The 22,940-nt window shown below is 47.7% G+C and overlaps 1 protein-coding gene across 4 annotated transcripts in view; it reads right to left on the bottom strand.

Annotated features, from left to right (window-relative positions):
• Positions 1-22,940, bottom strand: part of CPEB1 (cytoplasmic polyadenylation element binding protein 1) — a 60,069-nt gene that overhangs the window by 21,148 nt on the left and 15,981 nt on the right. For all 4 annotated transcript variants that reach the window (XM_044283344.1, XM_044283342.1, XM_044283341.1 and 1 more), the window contains exons 2-5: positions 12,794-12,971; positions 11,589-11,789; positions 595-812; positions 99-351 (exon numbers count right to left, since the gene is read on the bottom strand). In XM_044283344.1, coding sequence (XP_044139279.1) covers positions 99-351; positions 595-812; positions 11,589-11,789; positions 12,794-12,869 — 748 coding nt within the window. In that variant the 5' untranslated portion in view covers positions 12,870-12,971. The remainder of the gene's footprint in view (positions 1-98; positions 352-594; positions 813-11,588; positions 11,790-12,793; positions 12,972-22,940) is intronic.

The following is a 22,940-nucleotide window of genomic DNA, read 5'->3' as shown; positions in this document are numbered from 1 at the left end:
AGAGAGTAGCCCAAGCCAAATAATCTAATAAAAGGCTTCAAGATATGATAAATGTAAGTTTACAGCTGAAAAAACAAATTACAAACCGGCGGAATTACCTGCAGCTTGTCTGTGCAGGCGTGCCTCTCTTTCAATGCTGAATGGATCATCAGCAGATTCCAGCAAGTCCCATGATGGCCATACAGAGGTACCAGGCCATCTTTTTGGCATTCCAATTGGGGAAGCAGTGGCTGCAGCTAGAGCAGCATGATCTGGATCAAACCTTGAGCCAAGCCCCAGCTTTAGAGGGTCCCGGGAAACTCCACTCCCCAATGAAAGAAAAGGTAGAGGTGGAGAAATACGTAGACTGGACTGTTAGAGGGAGAAGGGAAGCATCAATACAGTGTCCGCTAAAACATGGTGCTGCTGTCAAAAGCCTATTCAATAGCCATAGATCAGATACTACAACTATATTCAAGAATCACTACATAAAAGCATGAACACATACCATGACATTTCTAGATTAGGTGGTCCGTGCATTAGAACCCAGTTACTTGCAGACTAAAGTTTAAGCATCACTAGTTATGGTTTCCAGCAACATTAGATTCTGCTTACAATCAAGTCCGAGAGGTGGTCCGAGCCAGAGCTGAATCCACTAGTGTCTGAATCAGAAGGGCTGCTAGAACGGGAGTCTAACATAGAGCGGCTGTCCAGGCGAGAGTGTCGTAGCAGTGGGGAAGGGTACTTCTCCATCAAGTCTGAGCCAATTGGGTCCAATGGCAAGAAGCCAAGTGGTGGAGGTTTGCCCAGAGTGTTGCCAAGTAGGTTGAAAACTAAGGAGAAGAATTGACAATATACATAATTGTTAAGGATTTTCGAGAAAGATTGTGTTAGTCTAGCAACTTCAATTTGATAGGCATAGCTTTGGCAAACATGTATAAAAACCTTTATATATAAAAAAACGCAACACCACCAAGTGCATGCATTTGCAATGCAGAGGATGAAATCCCATTTCAAAGTCCAATATAACACTTGCATACAAGTCAGCACTACATGTGCACACTAGGCCTGTATGCTCTACATCCCTGCAGTATCTATTTTGAAACTTGGCACTAATGACCCCAAGGATGCATTTTGCTGAATCACTGCCCGAACTGCAGAAGTATTTTCATGTATTAAATTCAGAAGTGCCCAACCTTAACCAGAGACTTGTCATGGGGAGAGGGGCATGCTAAAGCCCAAAGGCCCGACATGTCCTGACCACCATTACATCCTAGTAAAAATCCCTATACACTTGTACAGAAGTATTAGTAGAAGCTAGGGCTGGGAGATTGGATATCATCGATAAGCGATTTTCTCTTGTTTCTATCTACAAGTTTTTTTTGCAGTTTGCAGGATGGATTATATTTAGTGACACCATTTGGGATAAATATAAATGAGTACAATGACTATGCCAAATGTGTAGTTTTTTTTGTTTACTACTATTGCCCAGTAGCATGCCTCATGTAAAGATAGTATGTTGCAGCATTCAAAGAGCAAGAACATTCCTTTTCTGCCAATATAGCTGCATATGGGTTTGTATTCTGCAGGCTGTAGTTTAAGGGGAACCAGTCAGTTTTATGGTGTCCTAACTAAGGGCAACATAAATAAGTGACTGATTCTCTTAGCAAAATGCTGGGTCACTTTCTTTACTTGACCTAGTCAATCTACCAACATCTTGTATTGAAAAAACTCCAGCTGATAGAGTCCTGAATATTCATGAGCTGACTCTCCACCTACCTGCTGCTGATTGACAGTTATTTTCCATATGAATTAGCAGCAGGTGGGCAGGGAAGTGGCTATAGCTGTTAAATGCTGGACTAAAATCAGCTCATTAGCATGAGGCATCTTTGTGTGTATATTATGAGGTAACCATTGTGTGTATATTATGAGGTAACTTGAAGTTCCCTTCAAGTTTTCATTGGCACATAACTTTATAGAGGGGGCAGGGGAGGAAGATTAAGAAAAAATAAAATACAAAAACAATGTGGCACTGTAGGTTCATGGGGCGGTTTAAAGTTATTCTCTGGGAATGATTTTAAATGACTGCCAGCAACCTGTCCCAGAATGAGAGCAGGACTGTATGCCTCCAGTTTCAGAGCTGTCTAGGGGAGTAAGAGGGTAGGGTCTCACTGCACTGGCACTTTGTCAGGCTGCTCAGCCATGATAGCATCTCAGGCAGAATCACAATCTATTGCAGTGTAGTGAGGCCAAGAAACCTTTCCCCCTTAAGCAGCTCTACAAGTGGAGGCAACCAGCCCTGTTCACATTGTAGGACAGGTGGCCATTTTAAATCATTCCCAGAAATTCCCTTAAAACATGTTCTTTATTATATGGACTGTGGTAACCGTGCTATACCATATACATGTGTTTACAACTACACAAGGACGATATTAAACTTTAACCTATAATAACTTCAGTTCCACTAAGGGACATTGCTTTTATAATGCACTGGTGCATCTTGAATACCAATGCATTATAGCCCATCACCAATGGACAGGCTGTAATCTTAGAGTGTCCTGGTCCAGGGGAGCTAGTTAGAATGTAGGTATGCGGGTGCGACAATTAACAGAGGAAATTTGTGTTCAGAAGGACAAAATGTAAAAGTAAATGAATTTTGATAGATTATGAAGATGTATAAACACAAGTTTTGCTGCTGTCAGCTGTGTTAATAAGCCGTCATCAATAATAACTTGGACAACCCCTTTAAAAAAATAAAAATGTTCTCCAGGAATTAAGAAAATGAAAAAACATTACATATTACTTATTATAAAACGATTCCCAAATACCTTTGATTAGCTATAATAGCTTGTTTTTTTTCTGGGGAAATAAAGTGTACACAAAAGCTGTCCTAATCACAGCAGGACAAGTTACTTCACCACACTGAGGCAAAGAGCTGCCTCATCACTCCTACCCGTCAGGGATTTATCCTGAATACAGTTTAATATGATCTTCAGCCAAATATCTGAAGGAATGGAGTTCATGAGGCGACCTTAAAGGGGTTGTCCAGGTTCAGAGCTGAACCTGGACAGCCCTCCATTTTCACCCAGGCAGCCCCCCTGACATGAGCATCGGAGCAGTTCATGCTCCGATGCTCTCCTTTGCCCTGCGCTAAATTGCGCAGGGCAAAGGCATTTTTCCGGTGACGTACCGGGGCTCTCCATGGGGCTGACAGGAACCCTGGTGATGTCACCGGCACCGATGTGCGGGATTTGGCTCTGCCCTAGCCAGTAAAACAGCAAGGGCAGAGCTAAAGCCCACCCCTCAGAGCCAGTGATGTCAAACACAACGCTGGGCGGAAGTTACCGCCCAGCAGTGTGTTTACTGAAAACAAAAGACCCCGTGCCCTGCGCAATCTAGCGCAGGGCACTGGAGCGCATCGGAGCATGAGATGCTCCGATGCTAGGCTCAGGGGGGCTGCCGGGGTGTAAATAACGAGATTTTTGTATAACTTGCCAGTAAAATCTCTTTCTCGCTCTTTCCTTGGGGGACACAGAAGACCTTGGGTATAGCTCATCTCCCTAGGAGGCGTGACACTAAGTGAAAACTGTTAAGCCCCTCCTCCATCAGCTATACCCTCAGCCTGGAGAGAGAGAGACTGCCAGTTGCGTGTCCAAGTAGTGAGAAAAGGCAAAGTCCAACAAGTGGAAACAACAAGCCAACTACCCAACGGGTAAACAAAACTCGGAAACCGTGCAGAAAAAAACCAATGAATGGGTGGGTGCTGTGTCCCCCAAGGAAAGAGCGAGAAAGAGATTTTACTGGTAAGTTATACAAAAATCTCGTTTTCTCGCCCAATTTCCTTGGGGGACACAGAAGACCTTGGGACGTTCAAAAGCAGTCCAAGAGGGGAGGGACCACAGCACCAAGGCGAAGCACCCGAAGGCAGCAAGGAAATGCCACCTGCAAAAACCAGGCGGCCCAAGGCAGCAGCCGCCGCCAGAGTACGCACCCAGGAAAACCTGGTAAAGAGTGCAAGGAAGACCGTGGCCACACTGCACAATGACATGGCTGAAGCCCAATGCCTCCGGCCCCGGAGGCACCAACCGCTCTGGTGAAATGAACGGTGACAAAAAAAAAAAAACAGAGCCCTGCCCTTGAGCAGTAACCACAGCAATAGCCATGTGGTTAAAGTGGAGGAAAGCACCCAGGAGCCGTGAACCTTGGCGCGGACCTCCTGGAAACAAGAGACCGAGCGTCGACAAGAGTCGGAGATGTCCAAGCAAAAAAACTGCAGACACTTCAAGTAACAGAGTCCCAGTCGCAGGTCCAGGCCAGACTGGAGAAGACCGAATCACGGGAAGAGAAAGGCAGAATTGGGTGAATGCCCAGCTTCCTAAAGAACCCCAGGGAAGACCCCAAGTCAGACAACAGAACCTGGACGAAGCACGGCCGGGAGCGAACACTAGTGTGCTCGCTGGACTCGTCTGGGCAGACGGGAGGAAATCCAATGCGAGTAAGCGCAAATCAGTGACACAGGCAAAAAGGTTGTGAAAACTGGTCCCGTCGGCCCCCGAGCACGCCGTCCCGAATCCACGCGGAGTGGGGGAGCAGATGGACAAACGGAAGGAACCGAAAGGGACCCGGCCAGTTTCCAACAGACTCCAGGACAAGTCAGGCTAAAGTCCTTGTCATTGTAGCCACCACAGGAAGGTGTTCTACAGACCCGAAGTGGGGGCTTGAAGGGTAATCTTGACAGAAGAAAGTAGGCCCGCCAGGTTACCGAGAAGGTAAAGTCCAAGCAGGACCATCGCCCAGAATGGTAAAAGTAATCTGCACCCAGCGGGAGGACAGAATGCGGCAAACCCGGTAATAGGCACACAGCTAGTACAGCCAGTGTGAACAATGGAGACAGTACGAGGTCATAAGGAACACCGGGACCATCCATATGAACAACCATGGTCTCCCCAGGGGGGAGGGCAGTGAAGGAACAGCCCCTGAAGCCTGGCCGGGGCAGAAGCCACATCGGAGTAAAACTGACCCAGGAGAAGCCAAAACAGAGCCGTCGAGAGAAAAATAGCCGAGAAGACGGATGACACCCTCCAACCGCAAGGAGGAGTGGGCAACAGGGAAGCCACAGGACCGCTCAAAAGCAGAACTCCGCTACTCAGAGATGTCCGGCTCACCAATTTGCAGAAGGCGAATACCCTAACGAATCGAAAGTGGAGGTCCCTGAGACCTCGGTAATCGAGCAACCAAGAGAAGTTGGGCGACCTGCTCGAAAAGAGCGGCTAGAACCTGGTAGCAAAACAAACTGAAGCACGGAGGGTGCCAACAGGAAGGACTCAAACCAAAACGCATCCAAGAGGAGGAATGGCAACAGGCGAGGGAACCGTAATCCTGGCCAGAGCCAACGTAGACTGCGAGGGACGCTGGAGACAGCACTCTCGACCATGTGACCGCTTGCGCTGGGAAGCAATGCCACAGGGTAACTAATGGGTACGCATCCAGGAACCACAAACACTCCCCAGGCGGAAGGGCCAACGAATATGGTGGATACCGTCACAACGGAAACACCAAATATACCCTCCGAACAGAGAATGGATACCACCCAGCTCGCTGCAGTAGAGAATAGAGCCCGTCCAGGCCAGGTGAACAGAAAGATCTCCTCAGAGAAGAGTGCCAGGCCGGCGGCAATCACCGTATCCCAAGAGAAAAACGTCAAGTCGCAGGAAGAATGGAGGCATACGTACAAGCAGCCCCATAAGCAGTGAGAAAGCCAACCCACCTATGGAAGGAGAAGGCATACACGGCCCAACAACGCACAGAGTGCACAAGAGCGTCCGCCCACTGCGAAATAGTCATACAGCAAGGAGGGCCAGCCACAGAGACCCACAGAAACCACAGAAGTGCAAAGTGCAACCGGAAGGGGGACATACACAAGACTAGTATGGCATGCGACAGAGCGCAAGCAGTCCGCCCAGAAGAGAGGGCAATGTACTTGGCAAACAGTGCGGGCAGCAAGCGTGCAAAGCCCGCCCCACAAGGGGGTGATGCCCAAGACCAGCACCTACTTCAGAGAAGGAAGACATACCATATTCCGCCCAGAAGAGGGCCATGCACATGGCCACACCGCATCCAGCAGGACGTCCACCTAGTGAAAAGGGGACATGCACAGGGTAATCCTAGCATTAAGTGAGTGTGCAATAATCCACCAAACACCGAATTTTGTGAGAGAACAACTACTTCGCCAAAGAATGGGGACAAGTACAAGTCCAGCACAGCACATACAAGAACAGTTGCGAGTCCTGTGAGCGTACAAAAAGTCCACCCATGGAATGAGGGGTGGTCATGCACAAGGCCAGCACCGTATCCAATGGGAGTGCAAGCATTCCACCCATCTTAGAGGCCAGCAACGTATCTGGTGAGAGTGCAGTATGCTGCCCAGAAGGGGGAGCCATGCCCATGGCCAGTATTGCAACCAGGGAGAATGCGAGCACCCCGCCATGGAAGGGGGTCCTGCACGCGGCCAGCAACTTATCAGCGAGAGAACGACCCCAGTCAGTGAGGGTGTATGCATGGCACTTGAGGGAAGAAGGCATGCCCAAGGCCGGCAGCGAATCCAATGAGAATGCAGCATACCGCCTATGGAAGGGGGTCATGCACAAGACCGGCAGCGAATCCAGTGAGTGCAGCATTCCGCCCCTGGAAGGGGGTCATGCACAAGACCGGCAGCGAATCCAGTGAGTGCAGCATTCCGCCTATGGAAGGGGGTCATGCACAAGACCGGCAGCGAATCCAGTGAGTGCAGCATTCCGCCTATGGAAGGGGGTCATGCACAAGACCGGCAGCGAATCCAGTGAGTGCAGCATTCCGCCTATGGAAGGGGGTCATGCACAAGACCGGCAGCGAATCCAGTGAGTGCAGCATTCCGCCTATGGAAGGGGGTCATGCACAAGACCGGCAGCGAATCCAGTGAGTGCAGCATTCCGCCTATGGAAGGGGGTCATGCACAAGACCGGCAGCGAATCCAGTGAGTGCAGCATTCCGCCTATGGAAGGGGGTCATGCACATGGCCGGTATCAAATCCAGTGAGAGCAGCGTTTCGCCTATGGAAAGGAATCACGCACATGGCCGGCAGTGAATCCAGTGAAAGTGCAGCGGTCCGTGCACCAGACTAACACCGTATCTGGTGAGAGTGCAGATTCCACCTATGGAAGGAGGACATGCACAAGACCGGCAACGAATCCAATGAGTGCAGCATTCCGCCTATGGAAGGGGGTTGTGCACATGGCCTGCAGCGAATCCAATGAGTGCAGCGTTCTCGTGCACATGGCCAACACCGTATTCGGTGAGAGTGCAGTATTCCACCTAAGCGGGGGGTCATGCACCAGGCAAGCCTGCAGCCCGAGAGAGTGCAGTATCCCGCCTAGGAAGGGGTTGTCTGCACATGGCAGTTACCATAGCTGGAGGGTGACTAACTCTGCCAACCGAAAAAAAGGAGAGCGCATGCACTTGGCCAGCGCTGTATCCCGGAGAGGGCAAAGAAGGGAAACATGCACCAGCCGGGGAGTGCGACACCATGCCGCTCATGGAAGGAGCACGCAGACAGGCGGCGCTACTGAGATAAGGCTGCAGCGTCCTGCGCAGCGCACAAGAAATCCATTAGCTTAACCATGTTATGCATCTCTAAATAAAAAATAGCCTCACTGAGGCAGAAAGAAGTGCCACCATACAGGTGCCCAGCATAGAAGTAGAGGGGGGGGCGCGCCAGCCATATAGGCCCATCGGGAGCCGCCGGTACCCGAAGGGTTAACAGCCAACCAACCTGGAAGGGAGGAGGAGGCGGCGCCGCGATCCCCTGGGGGCGGGGAACCTCCAGGCGGGAAGAATTCACGCCCGGAGAAGTTCCCGCCCCCTCCAACAGAGGCCGGAAGTTTGCGGCCTAGCAGGCCGTGAAGCCGGGGCCTAAATTTTCTGCGGCACCCGGCTGACCGGGGCCGCACAGGAAACCGGAGCGGACTGCCTGGACAAACCGGCCGCGGAAGCCCACCCCGCGGACCGGAAGTCAGGGGCCCGGGTGGAGCGCCGGAATGCGGCCCAGTAGGCCCGAAGCCTGGGCCAAAATTTGCGGCGCCCGGCCGGCATCGTTGGAGCATCGTGCTCAAGCCAAATGCCGGCCGCGGGAGTCTACTCCGCAGGCCGGAACAGTCGGGGGCCGGGAAGGAAGTGCGGCCCAGCTCGGAGGTGCGGCCCAGCAGGCCGGGAAGAAGCGCCGGAGGTGCGGCCGCCCAAGCAGCACTGCCGTCAGGAAAAGGCCCCCGGTCCAGAGCAGCGCATCGGTGAGGGGATGGGGGGACCCTGAGACCGGGTGCCCGTGAGGATGCGAGCACAGCGTTCCCAGGAGGGACGCTGATAAGTGAAGGGAGGCGATGTGGCTGCCTATTCGCAGCATTCTGCTGCTAAAATGTCCCATGAGGGCCAGAAGGGAGGAGAGGGAGCAGGGAGTGGAATGTCGCCCCGCAGCACCCCAGGGGCCAGCCTAGGTCCAGCAGTGACCGAAGGGTCCAGAGGCCCAGTATGGGGGGGTCAGGCACGCAGGAGACCAGGGTGGGGGACGTAGGGCTGGAGAAGCCACTCTCTCACCATAGTTGTCTTCACCCTCGGTCCATTCCAGCAGGGTCGCCCCTTCAGCTACTGGCACCGTAGTGGCAGGACGCTGGGAGAGGGACTTGGCGTGCGGGCGACCCTTGCGCTGGCGGGATGTAGGGGAGCTGGGCTGCCCTGATCCACCTTGTCTTCTGTGGGGGAGGCAGCAGTGCAGGTGACCGGCACTGGCGCAGCTCAACCCCGGGAGAAACAGAGGTCTAGTGCGTCTCTGTTGTCCCTGATGATCTGGAACAAAAAGAAAAGAGTAAAAATCAAAATTTAAACAAGGAGAAAACAGCCCTGCAGTAGCAGGGAGTGTCTTGCCTCCTTGGACACTAAGCAAAAACTGGCAGTCTCTCTCTCCAGGCTGAGGGTATAGCTGATGGAGGAGGGGCTTAACAGTTTTCACTTAGTGTCACGCCTCCTAGGGAGCTGAGCTATACCCAAGGTCTTCTGTGTCCCCCAAGGAAATTGGGCGAGAAAAGGGTATGTCCGGGTTCAGCTCTGAACCCGGACAACCCCTTTAAGTACAGAGGACAGACAGGACAGATTGTGGTAATAGAGACTGCATACAAGTGCTGCTGCTCAGCCACATCCCCACCTCCTCATGAACACCATTCCTTCAGAGATTCAGCTGAAGATCATATTATACTGTATTCAGGATCATTAAAGGGGTATTCTTATCACGCAGTTTTATACTTGCCTGCTCCCGGCGCGCTGTCCACTTCCTGGTTTCGGCAGGCGGCGGGCTTCATCTTGATTGACGCTGACTGAACGTGCACCCCGCACCCCTGAACGTGCACATGCGCCCTGGTGACTTCTTCCTGGCAAATATACTATACTAGCCAGGAAGAAATCACCATAGCGCATGTGGCCTTGGCGTGCACTTTCGGCACTGCGTGTGGCCGGCAGAAGAGAAGAAGTAGTCTGCGCAAGCGCAGCCACCACGATTCCTGAGATGAGCTGTGGCCGTAACCAGGGGATACTGAAGGCAACAGTCAGGCAAGTACATGTTCATTTTTTCTAAGGGGTGGGAATTAGTTAAATATAGTTAGAAAACTTATCACTGTTAAAATCATTAACAGATTTAACAGTGATCATTAAGATGGGAATACCCCTTTAAGGATGAGCGAAACTCATTTTGAAATGAGTTTGTGTTGTGGCATTTACTGAATTGCGTTATGGATTCCGTTACCACAGACCATAATTCCATGACTGGATGCATAATGGAATGCCTTTAGAGGCATCCCATCATAATAGAAGTCTATGGCCTGCATAATGGATCTGTCCCATCTGTTATGCTGGATTCCTCTCCTGCATAACGGAAACTGGACGGATCAGTTATGCAGGCCATAGACTTCTATTGTGATGGCATGAATAACGGAATGCCTCTAAAAGGCATTCCATCATTGAATTGTGTTATGGTCAGTGGTAACAGGATCCATAATGCAATTAATAAATTAGTAAATACCACAACACAAGTCAAAATATTAAATTCACTCATCCCTAATCAATCCCTGACAATTAAAGCAGAGAGGATGAGGCAGCTCTTTTCAGTTCAGAAGAGACTCGTCCTGTGTGATTAGGACAGGTTTTGTATGTGCCAATAGGACGACAGCCATTTTCTTTCTCCTAATGATAGCTGAGCGTTGTCTCCAGAACTCCTATAGAGATAAATGGAGCAGCAGTACACATGCCTGAACTACTGCTCTGTTCATTATGTTGTTGGCCTTGAGGGATACAATATGGGGCCTCTGTTCTCATGATTGGTGGGGTTTCCAGGAGCAGGATCCTCTATCCTATGGATAGAAAACATTTCATAGCTGGAATAACCCAATAAAAATACCAATATAAGCTGACAAAGCAGCAAAAGGACTGGCCATGGGCAAAGACCAGTATAAAATATTTGTTTTAGACCATTCTGGGGCTTGAAGATTTTTAATTATATTGGATAACTCATTTAACATTGCTTTACTTAGTAGTTGGAGGAGAGTGGAAATACTAGGCAAATTTAAAAGGTTGTCCAGGTTCAGAGCTGAACTAATATGAGAATCGCTGCACTTCATGCTCCAATGCCCTCCTTTGCCCAGTGCTGAATCATGCAGGGCAAAGGCATGTTATGGAGTTTCGGTGACGTACCGGGCTCTCACTAGGGCTTCCAGGCACAGGCTTCCACCAAGCAGTGAGCCTGTGACAACGGCACTGATGGGCGGGCTTTAGCACTGCCCTAGCCTGTAAGACAGCTATGGCAGTGCTAAAGCCGCCACCAGGGGGGCTGCCTGGGTGATATTCTGTGTATGTCTGGGTTCAACTCTGAACCCAGACAACCCCTTTAAAGGGTCTGCTTTAGAGCAATGAACATTTTTTGTTCGTTTAGAGACCCATAAAAGCATGCACCTCAATTCCAGAGCTCCTGCTCTAAGCAAGCAGAGGCCACTATCTGGTGCTTTGATGTTTAGGCAGTGCCAAAAATTGCTCCCCTTCACATAGTTAACATTTACCTATTCCTGTCAGACGGTAATTCATTTATATTGTAGGTATAAATACTAAAGCAGAGGAGACCCAACTTGTGAGGCCCCCCCATTGATTGTTGCAGCAGGGGCCCAGCCTTTCCTCCGCAATTCCAATATTGTGGCTGAGACATCAGTGTCAGAGCCTTCTCCCTGCTGCTCCATTCCAGGTCCTTGACCAAAGCGGTGCGTGGCCATTTCCACTAGTGCTCTTGATACTGATTGGCGCTAGAGTGCTGAAACCTTTATTGCACTGTGACCATGGATGGTACCAGGCTAATGCCAAGAAACATTAACGCAAACAATCCTATCCCAGGGAACAATAATGTAATCTCATGTTTACTGCACAAATGAAACTGAACAAAGTCTTTCCAAATTATTTACAAGAAATAAATATTAGTTTGTAAACTGCAGTAGTAAGCCTTTATAGCCCAACCATATCAGCAACATATGAAATTAAGAGGGCCTCACCTGACTGGGCAGCTGATGGTGTGCTGGTCAACCCAGAAAGCTCAGAGTCCTGAGTGCTCCACGGTCTGTCCCAACCCGTGAGGCTAAGGGATTGCAGACCAAGGCACAAATCATTTGTGTCAGGAAGGCCACGAGGAGACTGATCGTGTGACGTTGGGAAGAGCATCCTGCTTGCTGTAGCTCCTTCTGAATCTGTAAAATCTGCTCAGGAACAGGAATGAAAGACCCTTGTTTAGCCGACATTATGTTAAATGAAAGGAAGTCTGCACCTGCAGCAGGTAGCACCCACTGCCATCCCCCTAAACCACTGCATTACTGCCAAAACTCCCTTTCTGCCTTCAGAAATTAAGCCTAGTCGTTGCATCTAATGCAGAACCTGGAGTTTCAGTAGGATCTGCAGCTGTCAGAATAAGAGGAAACAGATACAAGCAGACTTCTGCGCACATAAATGCAGCTACTTTGCTTCAAGGGGCCCTGCCTTCATCCCTCTCCCAGCCCTTCCAGAACCCCTCCCACAGTTCTGGATATACTCCAAGCCTGAATCAGCAGCAGCAATGCAAGGCTTCATCATTGTGCTAGCATAATCTGTTTGCCTGGAATACAGACAAGAGCCTGCTCTATGAGCGGCTGTTTACCAGGAAGCCATAGGGATAACCTTCACAAGAGGGGATTACATTGCATATTCCAAAGTATTTTAAGATCATGTAAATGATTAGGCGCTTAAAATGCCTTTGCAACTAAATGGGTGCTACTATACATTATGATAAGAAAATAGTTAAGTCAAATTTGGCATAATTCAGCTGTCATTAGATCTTGCCATAAGCCTCCAAAGTCCATGCTGTAGCCTGCAGTAGTGTACGTAGAACAGCAAGTACCTCTTCTGTGGATATTTGGGCAACACTGACTTTGCTAAGAAGGATGGGCATATTAATGGTTAAAGGGTCATAGAGTTCATAAACTTCTCATGCCAAACATCTTGATCAGTGGTGGGGTCTGATTGTGGAGGCCATCTGCTGCAGTGAGGAGTACACGCAATATGCAAGCGTTTCTCCTCATTCTAGGGATCCATGGGTTCTCAGCACCTCACACACCTTCCGATCAAAATGTTTGATATGTCTGACAAGGTGTATGAAAACTCAAGGACCCTTAAAAAAAAAAAATAAAAAAAATTTAGGCTTGTGTAGCAAAGTTTACAAAAAGTATACCTGGAAGATGGTCACATTTACCCTTGGCATTTGGGGTAGTGCAGACACCAGTGAAGTCCAGAGAATTATCCAGCATGGCGTTTATCCTGCGGAAGATGTCAGCATTGCTGCATGTAGAGAGCGCTGGGGTGTCAGTAGGGCATCCCCAGCAATCCTTACTTCTCCCTAGATCATCCTTCTGTGTTAAAGAAAATACATGTTACATTTATGTTCATCTTAAACTCAAAATGACAGATTCAAAAAGAAACAGCTGCCACTCTGGGAGATCACAAGTCAAAAGCAGAAAGTTACATTCAGCAGTAGCCCCATTACCAGATGGAAAAAAAACTATTTACTTTTTTTTATTTATATACACACACGTTCAGATATTACAACCGTCTGCATCTGTTCAGAACAGATGTATTATCTTTAACATAGCCAAGACGGATCCGTCCTAAACGCCATTGAAAGTCAATGGAGGATGGATCCGTTTTCTATTGTGCCAGTGAAAACTGTTCAGTTCCCATTGACTTACATTGCGTGTGTCAGGACGGATCCATTTGGGTCAGATGGACACAAACGGTGCAAACATCATCTCTTAGCAACCATCAGTGAAAAACGCATCACACCCGCACTTGCTTGTGTATGCAATGCGTTTTTCACGCAGCCCCATTCACTTCTATGGGGCCAGGGCTGCGTGAAAAACGCTGAATATAGAACATGTTGTGATTTTAACGCCACGCAGAACTGATACGTGAAAAACAATGCTCATGTACACAGACCCATTGAAATGAATTGGTCAGGATTCAGTGTGGGTGCTATGCGTTCACGTCACGCATTGCACCCGCGCAGAAAACTCGCTCGTGTGAAAGGGGCCTATACATTCAGAATGCATTAAGGGCAAAACTAATTTGTTTTGGACCGCTTGTGAGAGCCCTGAACGGATCCCAAAACCCTAGTGTTAAAGTAGCCTTAAATGGGGCTGTGCAAAGATATTGCCAAGTCAGCAGTATGATTGGTAGCAGGGATCTGACTTACAACACTCTGTTGCTAGTGCAAGTGACAAAAGTTCAAGTTACCTGTGTCACCTTTGTAGAGGCAGTGCAACAAGCGCTTCATCCCATTCAAGTGAATGCATTGTAATTGGACTTTGCAGCAGCTGGAAATGAGACTACACCAAGATAATTTAGGTGAATCCGCACCTGCACAAGCACCACTACCTCAAATACCTGAAGGGCAGGGGTGCTAATTTGTGCCAAAAAAAAAAAAAATTCTAGGAACTCGCCATGCCCCTCATGAAAGTGCCACAGCGATTTTATGGTGTTTTTGCAGTGATCAGAAAAAAATAATTCTGTCACTGCGGTGGGGCAGACTGAATGCGTGTGCGTGTTGATCAGGGTTAATAAAACCCGGGGAGGCGGGGGGGGGGGGGATTCGGTGTAGTGCTACTTATTACAAAGCTGCTGGCAGGCTGTAGATCAACTAGTTTACCTTCCGATCCTGTGCGCGCGCACACAGGAAATCTCGCCTCCCGCGAGATGTGCCGATGCATCCACAAGGAATAACCCGGCTGCCTGCAGGATGCAATCCTGCATTAGGCGGTCGGGTAGTGGTTAAAATGATCCCACCGTTTATGCTCTGTGTGTTAGATTCTTATTTAAACCGATCTTATGTAAATTACTTCTGACAGGAGCCCAAGGGGTTGTCCCACAATACGTTGGAGCCCAGCACCGCCTGGCACTTAATTTATTCACTCCACTATCCCCGACATCAGTTCTTCTCAGTGCTGTAATCTCACGCAGGCACGGTGGACACTGTAGTCTGCGCCTGTGCAGACTACTGGCACCGGCTTTGATGAGTGAACTGCGCATGCGCCGGCTCCCTCTGAAAGATTATGGCACTGAGAAGAACTGACGTCAGGGATAGTGGAGTGAATAAATTAAGTGCCAGGCGGTGCTGGGCTCCAACATATCGTGGGACAACCCCTTGGGCTCCTGTCAGGTATATAATTTACATATCAAGATCGGGTTTTATAAAGAATCTACCACACAAAGCATAAACAGTGGGATCATTTTAAACACTGCATGGAGACTAATTGGCACATATAAATATTGCTATATTGTTAATCCTGGTGACAGAATCCCTTTAAACTGTCAATACAGTAGACTTAGCTTCCTAGCCAGTAGTTCTGTGGTAATGACATGTATGTTGCCTTTCTTTCCTTCAAGGAATGTATAAAATACATTTGCATATTAAATACAGAGGAGTCAGGAGCACCAAAAATGGAGGAGTTCAAGCATTTATTTATCTACCGACTCCACAGCCCTGCTTTTGTACTCCACATCAGAAAAAAAAAATATATATAAAAATACTCCTTAAGAATGGTAAGAGGAGTATTTTTACTCTTCCTGAAAAAACATAGCATGACCTCTGTTGGTATTAATGTTAAATTGCCATGTTGGCAATTTGCGATAGTGGGTTTTAGGTTGCATTTTGGGCACTTGGTCTCTAAAAGGTTCGCCATCACTGACCTAGGGCGTTTATAGGGGTGAGCAAACAGAGGTTTGTATCCAAGATACAAAGTCAATTTGTTTCTAAATTTGTTTTAATGTTGTACGGAGACCCGTCTCCGTACAGCATTAAAATGCATGAGCTTTGGGAGGCAAAATTTGCTTCAAAGTGGGCAACGATTCTACAACTGTAAAACAAGGAATCTGAAGTCTGCATTGGTACCTCAGAACCAAAGCAGACTATAGATTCCAGTTTTTAAATTTGCAGGACTGAGGTCATTTACCAAGTCTTGCGTGACTTTGGACTTCATGAGTTTCGCTTTGCTGCAGCACATACATTTTAATACTATTAAGAGATAGGTCTCCAGACAGCATTAAAATGAAGTTTAGGAACCAATCAACTTTGGATTCGAAGCTCAATTCTCATCCCTAGATGGTTTATAAGAACAGGAAACAGAATAAGGCTACTTTAACACTAGCGTTTTGGCTTTTTGTTTCCGAGATCCATTATGGGCTCCCACAAGCGGTCCAAAAGAGATCAGTTTTGGCCTAATGCATTCTGAATTAAAAAGGATCCGCTCAGAAGGCATCAGTTTGCCTCCGTTCAGTCACTATTCCACTCTGGAGGCGGACACCAAAACGCTGCCTGCAGGGTTTTTCTGTCTGCCATGTGGTGTGTCGCAAAATGTCGTGACAATGCAAGTCAATGGGGATGGATTGTTTTTCTCTGACAATAGAAAAGTGATCTGTCCCCCATTGACTTTTCATGGGGTTCATGACGGATCCTTTATGGCTATAGAAGACATTATACAACCGGATCTGTTCATGACTGATGCACGTGGTTGTATTAGGCCCCTTTCACACGAGCGTGACGGATTATGTCCGGATGCGTTCAGTGAAAAAAAATCACACTATTTTGCAAGCAAGTTCAGTCAGTTTTGTCTGCGATTGCATTCAGTTTTTTCCACGTGGGTGCAATGCATTTTGATGAGTTTTTCACGCGTGTGATAAAAAAAACTGAAGGTTTAAAAACATCTTAGCAACCATCAGTGAAAAACTGATTGCACTTGCGGATGCAATGCGTTTTTCATGCAGCCCCATTCACTCCTATGGGGCCAGGGCTACGTGAAAAGCGTGAGAATATAGAACATGCTGCGATTTTCACGAAATGCAGAACTGATGCGTGAAAAACACTCATGTACACAGACCCATTGAAATTAATGGGTCAGGATGAGTGCGGGTGCTATGCTTTCATGTCACGAATTACACCTACGCAGAAAACTCGCTCGTGTGAAAGGGGCCTTATTGTTACGAAGCATTTTTTGCAGATCCACAAAAACCACTAATGTGAAAGTACCCTTAAAGGGGTTCTTCACCTTCATTTAACTGATAATCTGATTAAGCTGATGATCTATCCAGAGGACAGATCAGTTAAATGAGAGTGCAGAACCCCTTTAACCGCCTCCGGACCATATAACGCAGATTTGCGTTCGAGGCGGCAGCGCTGCGCAGAGTCACGCATATACGTGTCATCTCGCGCTTAGCCGGCCTGGCGCATGCGCATTGCGGGCCGGCAAAAGTTCGAGGGGGTCACGTCACCAGCCAATGATCGTTGCTGGCAGGCTGGCGATTTAAAAAAAACTAAAAAAAAGAACTAATCAGAAGCCAGTTAACACATCATATTAGTAAATATGATGTGTTAAATGGCTTCCCTGCTCCTCTGCTGGTCCTTTTAGTCGGTTGGTCTCAGCAGAGGAGCAGGCTACACAGTGAGTAGCACCAAACAGCACACTTAGCCCCAGATCACCCCCCCCCCCCTGCACCCCAATTAACCCCTTGATCACCCCTTCTTGCCCCTGTCAATCACTAGTGAAAAAAGTGATCAGTGTAAACTGTCACTTTTTTTCACTGGTATTGACTGTTAGGTTTTAGGGATAGTTTAGGCCCCTTGGTTAGGTAGTTTAGCGATCAGTTAGCGCCCACCGCACCGCAGTCACTTATTCGCTGATTAGCGTATCGCTAATCAGCTTTTGTACTTTTATAGTATCTGGAAGTGATCAAAACTGATCACGGTCAGATCTATAGTAGTATTAGTGTCACCTTAGTTCGCCCTCCACCCAAAACGCAGTGTTTGCCCGATCAGGCCTGATCGGTCGCCCACACGTGTGTTCGCCCACGCCGCCGCAGTGACAAAAAAATATATTTTTTGGGATCACTGCACAATTACTTTACACGCGCTGCGGCGATAAAAAATAAAAAATCAGTTTCAATATTTTTTTTATCAACCGCAGCGGCCTCCGGTACTTCGCTAGCCTCCCATTTGTAAGACAGGCTTGCTTTTCTTCTTGGGTAGTATCAGGGAATACCCCTTAATTTAGTTGCCCAAATGTCAAACAGGGGGTATTCTTCTAAAGAGGCCTACAAGCTTCTGACCCAGTCGGATGAGGAATGGGAACCCTCATCTGACGAATCTAGTGGGTCAGAATATGAACCTGTAGAAAGCAGTGGCACTCTGACCCAAAGTTCGGACGAGGAGGCTGAGGTCCCTGATCGCACCAGGCGTACCCGGCCCCGTGTCGCTACACCACAGGTTGCGCAGGATCCGCTTCAAGGGCAGCAGAGTGGGGCTGGTGCTGTTGGATTACATGGTGAGGCGTACACCAGCAGCGCAGCCCTCCCTGGACCTAGTACCAGCACTGCCGTACAACATGGTGAAGTGGCGAGCACCAGAAGGGCAGTTGAAGCTGGTATGGTGGCACGTGCAGTAGTTACCCCGTCGCAGCCACCGCACAGACGGGCCCGTAGAGCTCCTAGAATCCCTGAGGTGCTGGCAAATCCTGATTGGCAGTCCCCAACTCCAGCCGCACCTGTAGTTCCCCCTTTCACCGCCCAGTCTGGAGTTCGGGTTGACACAGCTCAGATCGGTTTGGCCCTGGGATTTTTTGAGCTGTTCTTGACTGCGGAGCTCTTGGACTTAGTTGTGGCAGAAACAAATCGGTATGCCACTCAATTTATATCCGCCAACCCGGGAAGCTATCATGCCCAGCCTTTCCGAAATTAAAATTTTTCTGGGCCTTCTCCTCAACATGGGTCTAACCAAAAAGCATGAATTGCGGTCATATTGGTCCACGAACCCAATTCATCACATGCCCATGTTCTCTGCTGCTATGTCCAGGGCACGTTTTGAGGCCATCCTGCGTTTCCTTCACTTTAGCGACAACACCACCTCCCGTCCCAGAGGCCACCCAGCTTTTGACTGGCTCCACAAAATTCAGCCCCTCATAGACCACTTCAACCAGAAGTTTGCAGATTTGTATACCCGAGCAAAACATCTGCGTAGACGAGTCCCTTATACATTTTACCGGGCGCCTTGGCTTCAAACAATACATCCCAAGCAAGCGTGCCCGGTATGGGGTCAAATTGTATAAGCTCTGTGAAAGGGCCACAGGCTATACCCACAAATTTCGGATCTATGAGGGAAAAGATCAGACCCTGGAGCCGGTCGGTTGCCCTGGCTACCTGGGGAGCAGTGGGAAGACAGTCTGGGACTTGGTGTCACCCTTTTTTGGCAAAGGGTACCATCTTTATGTGGACAATTTCTACACAAGTGTGGCCCTCTTCAGGCATTTGTTTCCAGAAAAGAATGGCTGCTGTGGCACCGCGAACTAGTCGCGCGGGCTTCCCCCAACGGCTCGTTACCACCCGTCTTGCAAGGGGGGGGGGGGGGAAGAGGGCTGCCTTGTGTAACCAAGAACTGCTCACGGTGAAATGGATAGACAAGCGTGACGTTTACATGCTCTCCTCCATTCACGCAGACACAATACAAATTGAGCGAGCAACCCATGTCATTGAAAAGCCCCTCAGTCCACGACTAACCTTCACATGGGAGGGGTGGACTTCAATGACCAGATGTTGTCTCTATTTAGTTTCCCGCAGAACCAGATGCTGGTATAAGAAGGTGTCTGTATATTTGATTCAATTGGCTCTGTATAATAGTTTTGTTCTCTACAGTAAGGCTGGGAGAACAGGATCCTTCCTCAAATTTCAGGAAGAGATCGAGAACCTCCTGTACCCAGCAGGTTCCGTGGCCCCATCCACCAGTGTAGTTAGCCGTCTACACAAGCGACATTTCCCCAATGTCGTTCCTGGTACCTCAACCCAACCGTCACCCCGAAAAAGATGTGTCTGTAGCAGGAGTGGAATAAGGCGTGACACCTGCTATTTCTGTCCTGACCACCCTGCCCTATGCTTTGGAGAGTGTTTCTGGAAGTACCACACACAGGTACACTTGGCATAGGGATTGCATCTCAGAGGACAGGCACACAGGGCTATTAGGGCCCATTTACACAGCTGCTGCAAACCTCTCCTTTCACCTGGGATAAAGTGCATAATGTACTTCGCCACATCTTTGGGCGATTAGCGCTTTGCACATTGTCCCATGGGGAAGGAGATTTGTCCTATAAAAAGGTAAAAAACCACCAGTAAGCAAAAAAGTTAAAGTTCAGTTTCAAGAGTTCAAAAAAGTTTATATGTTCAGTTCTAAAGTTATTATAAAGTTAATAAAATTATTGCGTTGCAGCCTGGTTTTTTCTTTTTTGTTTTTTTTTACCTTCCAGGTGGACCAACCGATCCGACTAGCTGCAGCACTGATGTGCATTCTGACAGAAGCATTGCACTGCTGTCAGATTACACACAAGTCGGTGTATGTGGCGCTGCAAGACGAGATTTCTCCTCTGCAGTAAAAGATATGTTTGCCGAGGCATATGAGCCGAGAAGGTGGCAGTGTTCATATGCTTTGGCAAACACTTTGTATATATAAAAAAAAAAAAAATCCCGGCAATGATTTATTCATCCACATCGATTGATGTGAATGGAGAAATCTGGTTTGCCAGGGCATACGAGCTAAGTGGGTATGGATGTTGGGCAGAGCTCCTATGTCCTGGCAGACGCCTTTCCCCTCTTTTTTTGGGCAGAGATTTTTTCATCCACATAGATCGATGCAAATGAAGAAATCTGTGCCGTTCATTTTTTTCTTTCAGCCCAGAGGCAGGCTGAATGGAAAAAAATAAAAATCTCATTACCTGTATGCTCAATATAAGGAGAATAGCAGAAACTCCTAATGCTGGCCATACATGTAATGATTGGGGAGACCCTCAAATGCCAGGGCAGTACAAACACCCCACAAATGACCCCATTTTGAAGAGAAGACACCCCAAGGTATTCGCTGAGGGGCATATTGAGTCCATGAAAGATTTAAATTTTTGTCCCAAGTTATTGGAAATTGAGACCGAGAAAAAAAAATAAAAATATAAATTCCGCTAACTTATGCCCACATTTTTTTTCTATGAACTCGCCAGGCCCTTCATTGAATACCTTGGGGTGTCTTCTTTCCAAAATGGGGTCACATGTGGGGTATTTATACTGCCCTGGCTTTTTAGGGGCCCTAAAGCGTGAGAAGAAGTCTGGGATCCAAATGTCTAAAAATGCCCTCCTAAAAAGGAATTTGGGCACCTTTGCGCATCTAGGCTGCAAAAAAGTGTCACATGTGGTATCGCCGTACTCAGGAGAAGTTGGGGGGGGATGTGTTTTGGGGTGTCATTTTACATATACCCATGCTGGGTGAGATAAATATCTTGGTCAAATGCCAACTTTGAATAAAAAAAAAATTGGAAATGTTGTCTTTTGCCAAGATATCTCCCACCCAGCATGGGTATATGTAAAATGACACCCCAAAACACATTCCCCAACTTCTCCTGAGTACGGCGATACCACATGTGACTTTTTTGCAGCCAAGGTGGGCAAAGGGGCACACATTCCAAAGAGCACCTTTCGGATTTCTCCGGTCATTTTTTTTTTACAGATTTTGATTGCAAACTACTTCTCACGCATATGGTCCCCTAAAATGCCAGGGCAGTATAACTACCCCACAAGTGACCCCATTTTGGAAAGACACCCCAAAGTATTTTGTGATGGGCATAGTGAGTTCATGGAAGTTTTTATTTTTTGTCACAAGTTAGTGGAATATGAGACTTTGTAAGAAAAAAAAAAAAAACACACCATTTCCCGCTAACTTGTGACAAAATAAAAAAAAGTTCTATGAACTCACTATGCCCATCAGCGAATACCTTAGGGTGTCTACTTTCCGAAATGGGGTCATTTGTGGGGGTTGTCTACTGTCTGAGCATTGTAGAACCTCAGGAAACATGACAGGTGCTCAGAAAGCGGAAATTCACATTTTTGTACCATAGTTTGTAAACGCTATAACTTTTACCCAAACCATTTTTTTTTATCAGGCATGTAGAATAAATTTAGCGAAAAAATTTATATATGGATGTCGTTTTTTTGCAGAATTTTACAACTGAAAGTGAAAAATGTATTTTTTGCAAAAAAAAAAAATCGTTAAATTTCGATTAATAACAAAAAAAGTAAAAATGTCAGCAGCAATGGTTTCGGCAGGGGTGGGGGCCCCCCCTCCATGCAGCAATGGTTTCGGCAGGGGTGGGGGCCCCCCCCTCCATGCAGCAATGGTTTCGGCAGGGGTGGGGGCCCCCCCCTCCATGCAGCAATGGTTTCGGCAGGGGTGGGGGCCCCCCCCTCCATGCAGCAATGGTTTCGGCAGGGGTGGGGGCCCCCCCCTCCATGCAGCAATGGTTTCGGCAGGGGTGGGGGCCCCCCCCTCCATGCAGCAATGGTTTCGGCAGGGGTGGGGGCCCCCCCTCCATCTTCATTGATGTCTTCTCCCAGCCGGGTGCTGTACTGAATGCGCACGCCAAGTCCACGCATGCGCCCAGTACAGCGCACGGCCGGCCAGGAAAAAGAAAAAGAGCGGTGGCTGTAACCAGGGGAGACGGAAGACAGTCAGGTAAGTATAGTTATTTTTCTAAGGGGTGGGGATTTGTTAATAAAAAATATTTTTACAAAAATGATCACTGTTAAATCTGTTAATGTTTTAACAGTGATCATTAAGATGATACCCCTTTAACTCTTGCTACCAGCACCAGACATGTATGGTGCTGAAGTGATGTGTAAACATGGCACCCACTTGCACATGCAGCAGGTGTTATGGACAGAGGGCCTCTGCTGTTTCAAACAGCAGAAACCCGTGGCTAGTTACTGTGACAGACAATGCTGATCGCAGTAAAAACAGGCTTTAGATGCCGTGATCAAGTTAGATGACAGCATCTAAGTAGTAATAAACCCCGGAAGTGCATCCCACTGACATGCCCTGTGGCCAATGGGCATGTCAGTAGTAGATTTGAATGCTCCAAGTCTCGCTGACAAAACCCACAGCATTCATGCTGCAATTCTTATTTTGGCCACCAGATGGCAGGCCAACATACTGTAAGTAGTGAGCAATAGACAGTAATAAATGAATTGTAAAAATCCATGATTGTTCAAAATTAAATATATCTATAAAAAATTATATAAATCCTATGAGCTTCGATATTCCAAAAAAACAAAACGATAAGTTTAAATCACTCCCTTTCTGTATAATAAAAGACCTAGATAAAAAAAAAAAAAAAAAAAAAAACACGGTATCACCAAAACCACCCACACTATTAAAAATAGAATTCCAATATGGTGTAACAAAAAAGTCAAAATGGCCAATTTGCCATTTTCTCATTGCTTCTTACCCCAACCCCAAAAAATAATCAAAA

This window comes from Bufo gargarizans, chromosome 2, assembly GCF_014858855.1.
Source record: "Bufo gargarizans isolate SCDJY-AF-19 chromosome 2, ASM1485885v1, whole genome shotgun sequence".
NCBI lineage: Eukaryota > Metazoa > Chordata > Amphibia > Anura > Bufonidae > Bufo > Bufo gargarizans.
The sequence above is the reverse complement of the archived record's forward strand: the minus strand, read 5'-3'. Positions and strand labels throughout refer to the sequence as shown.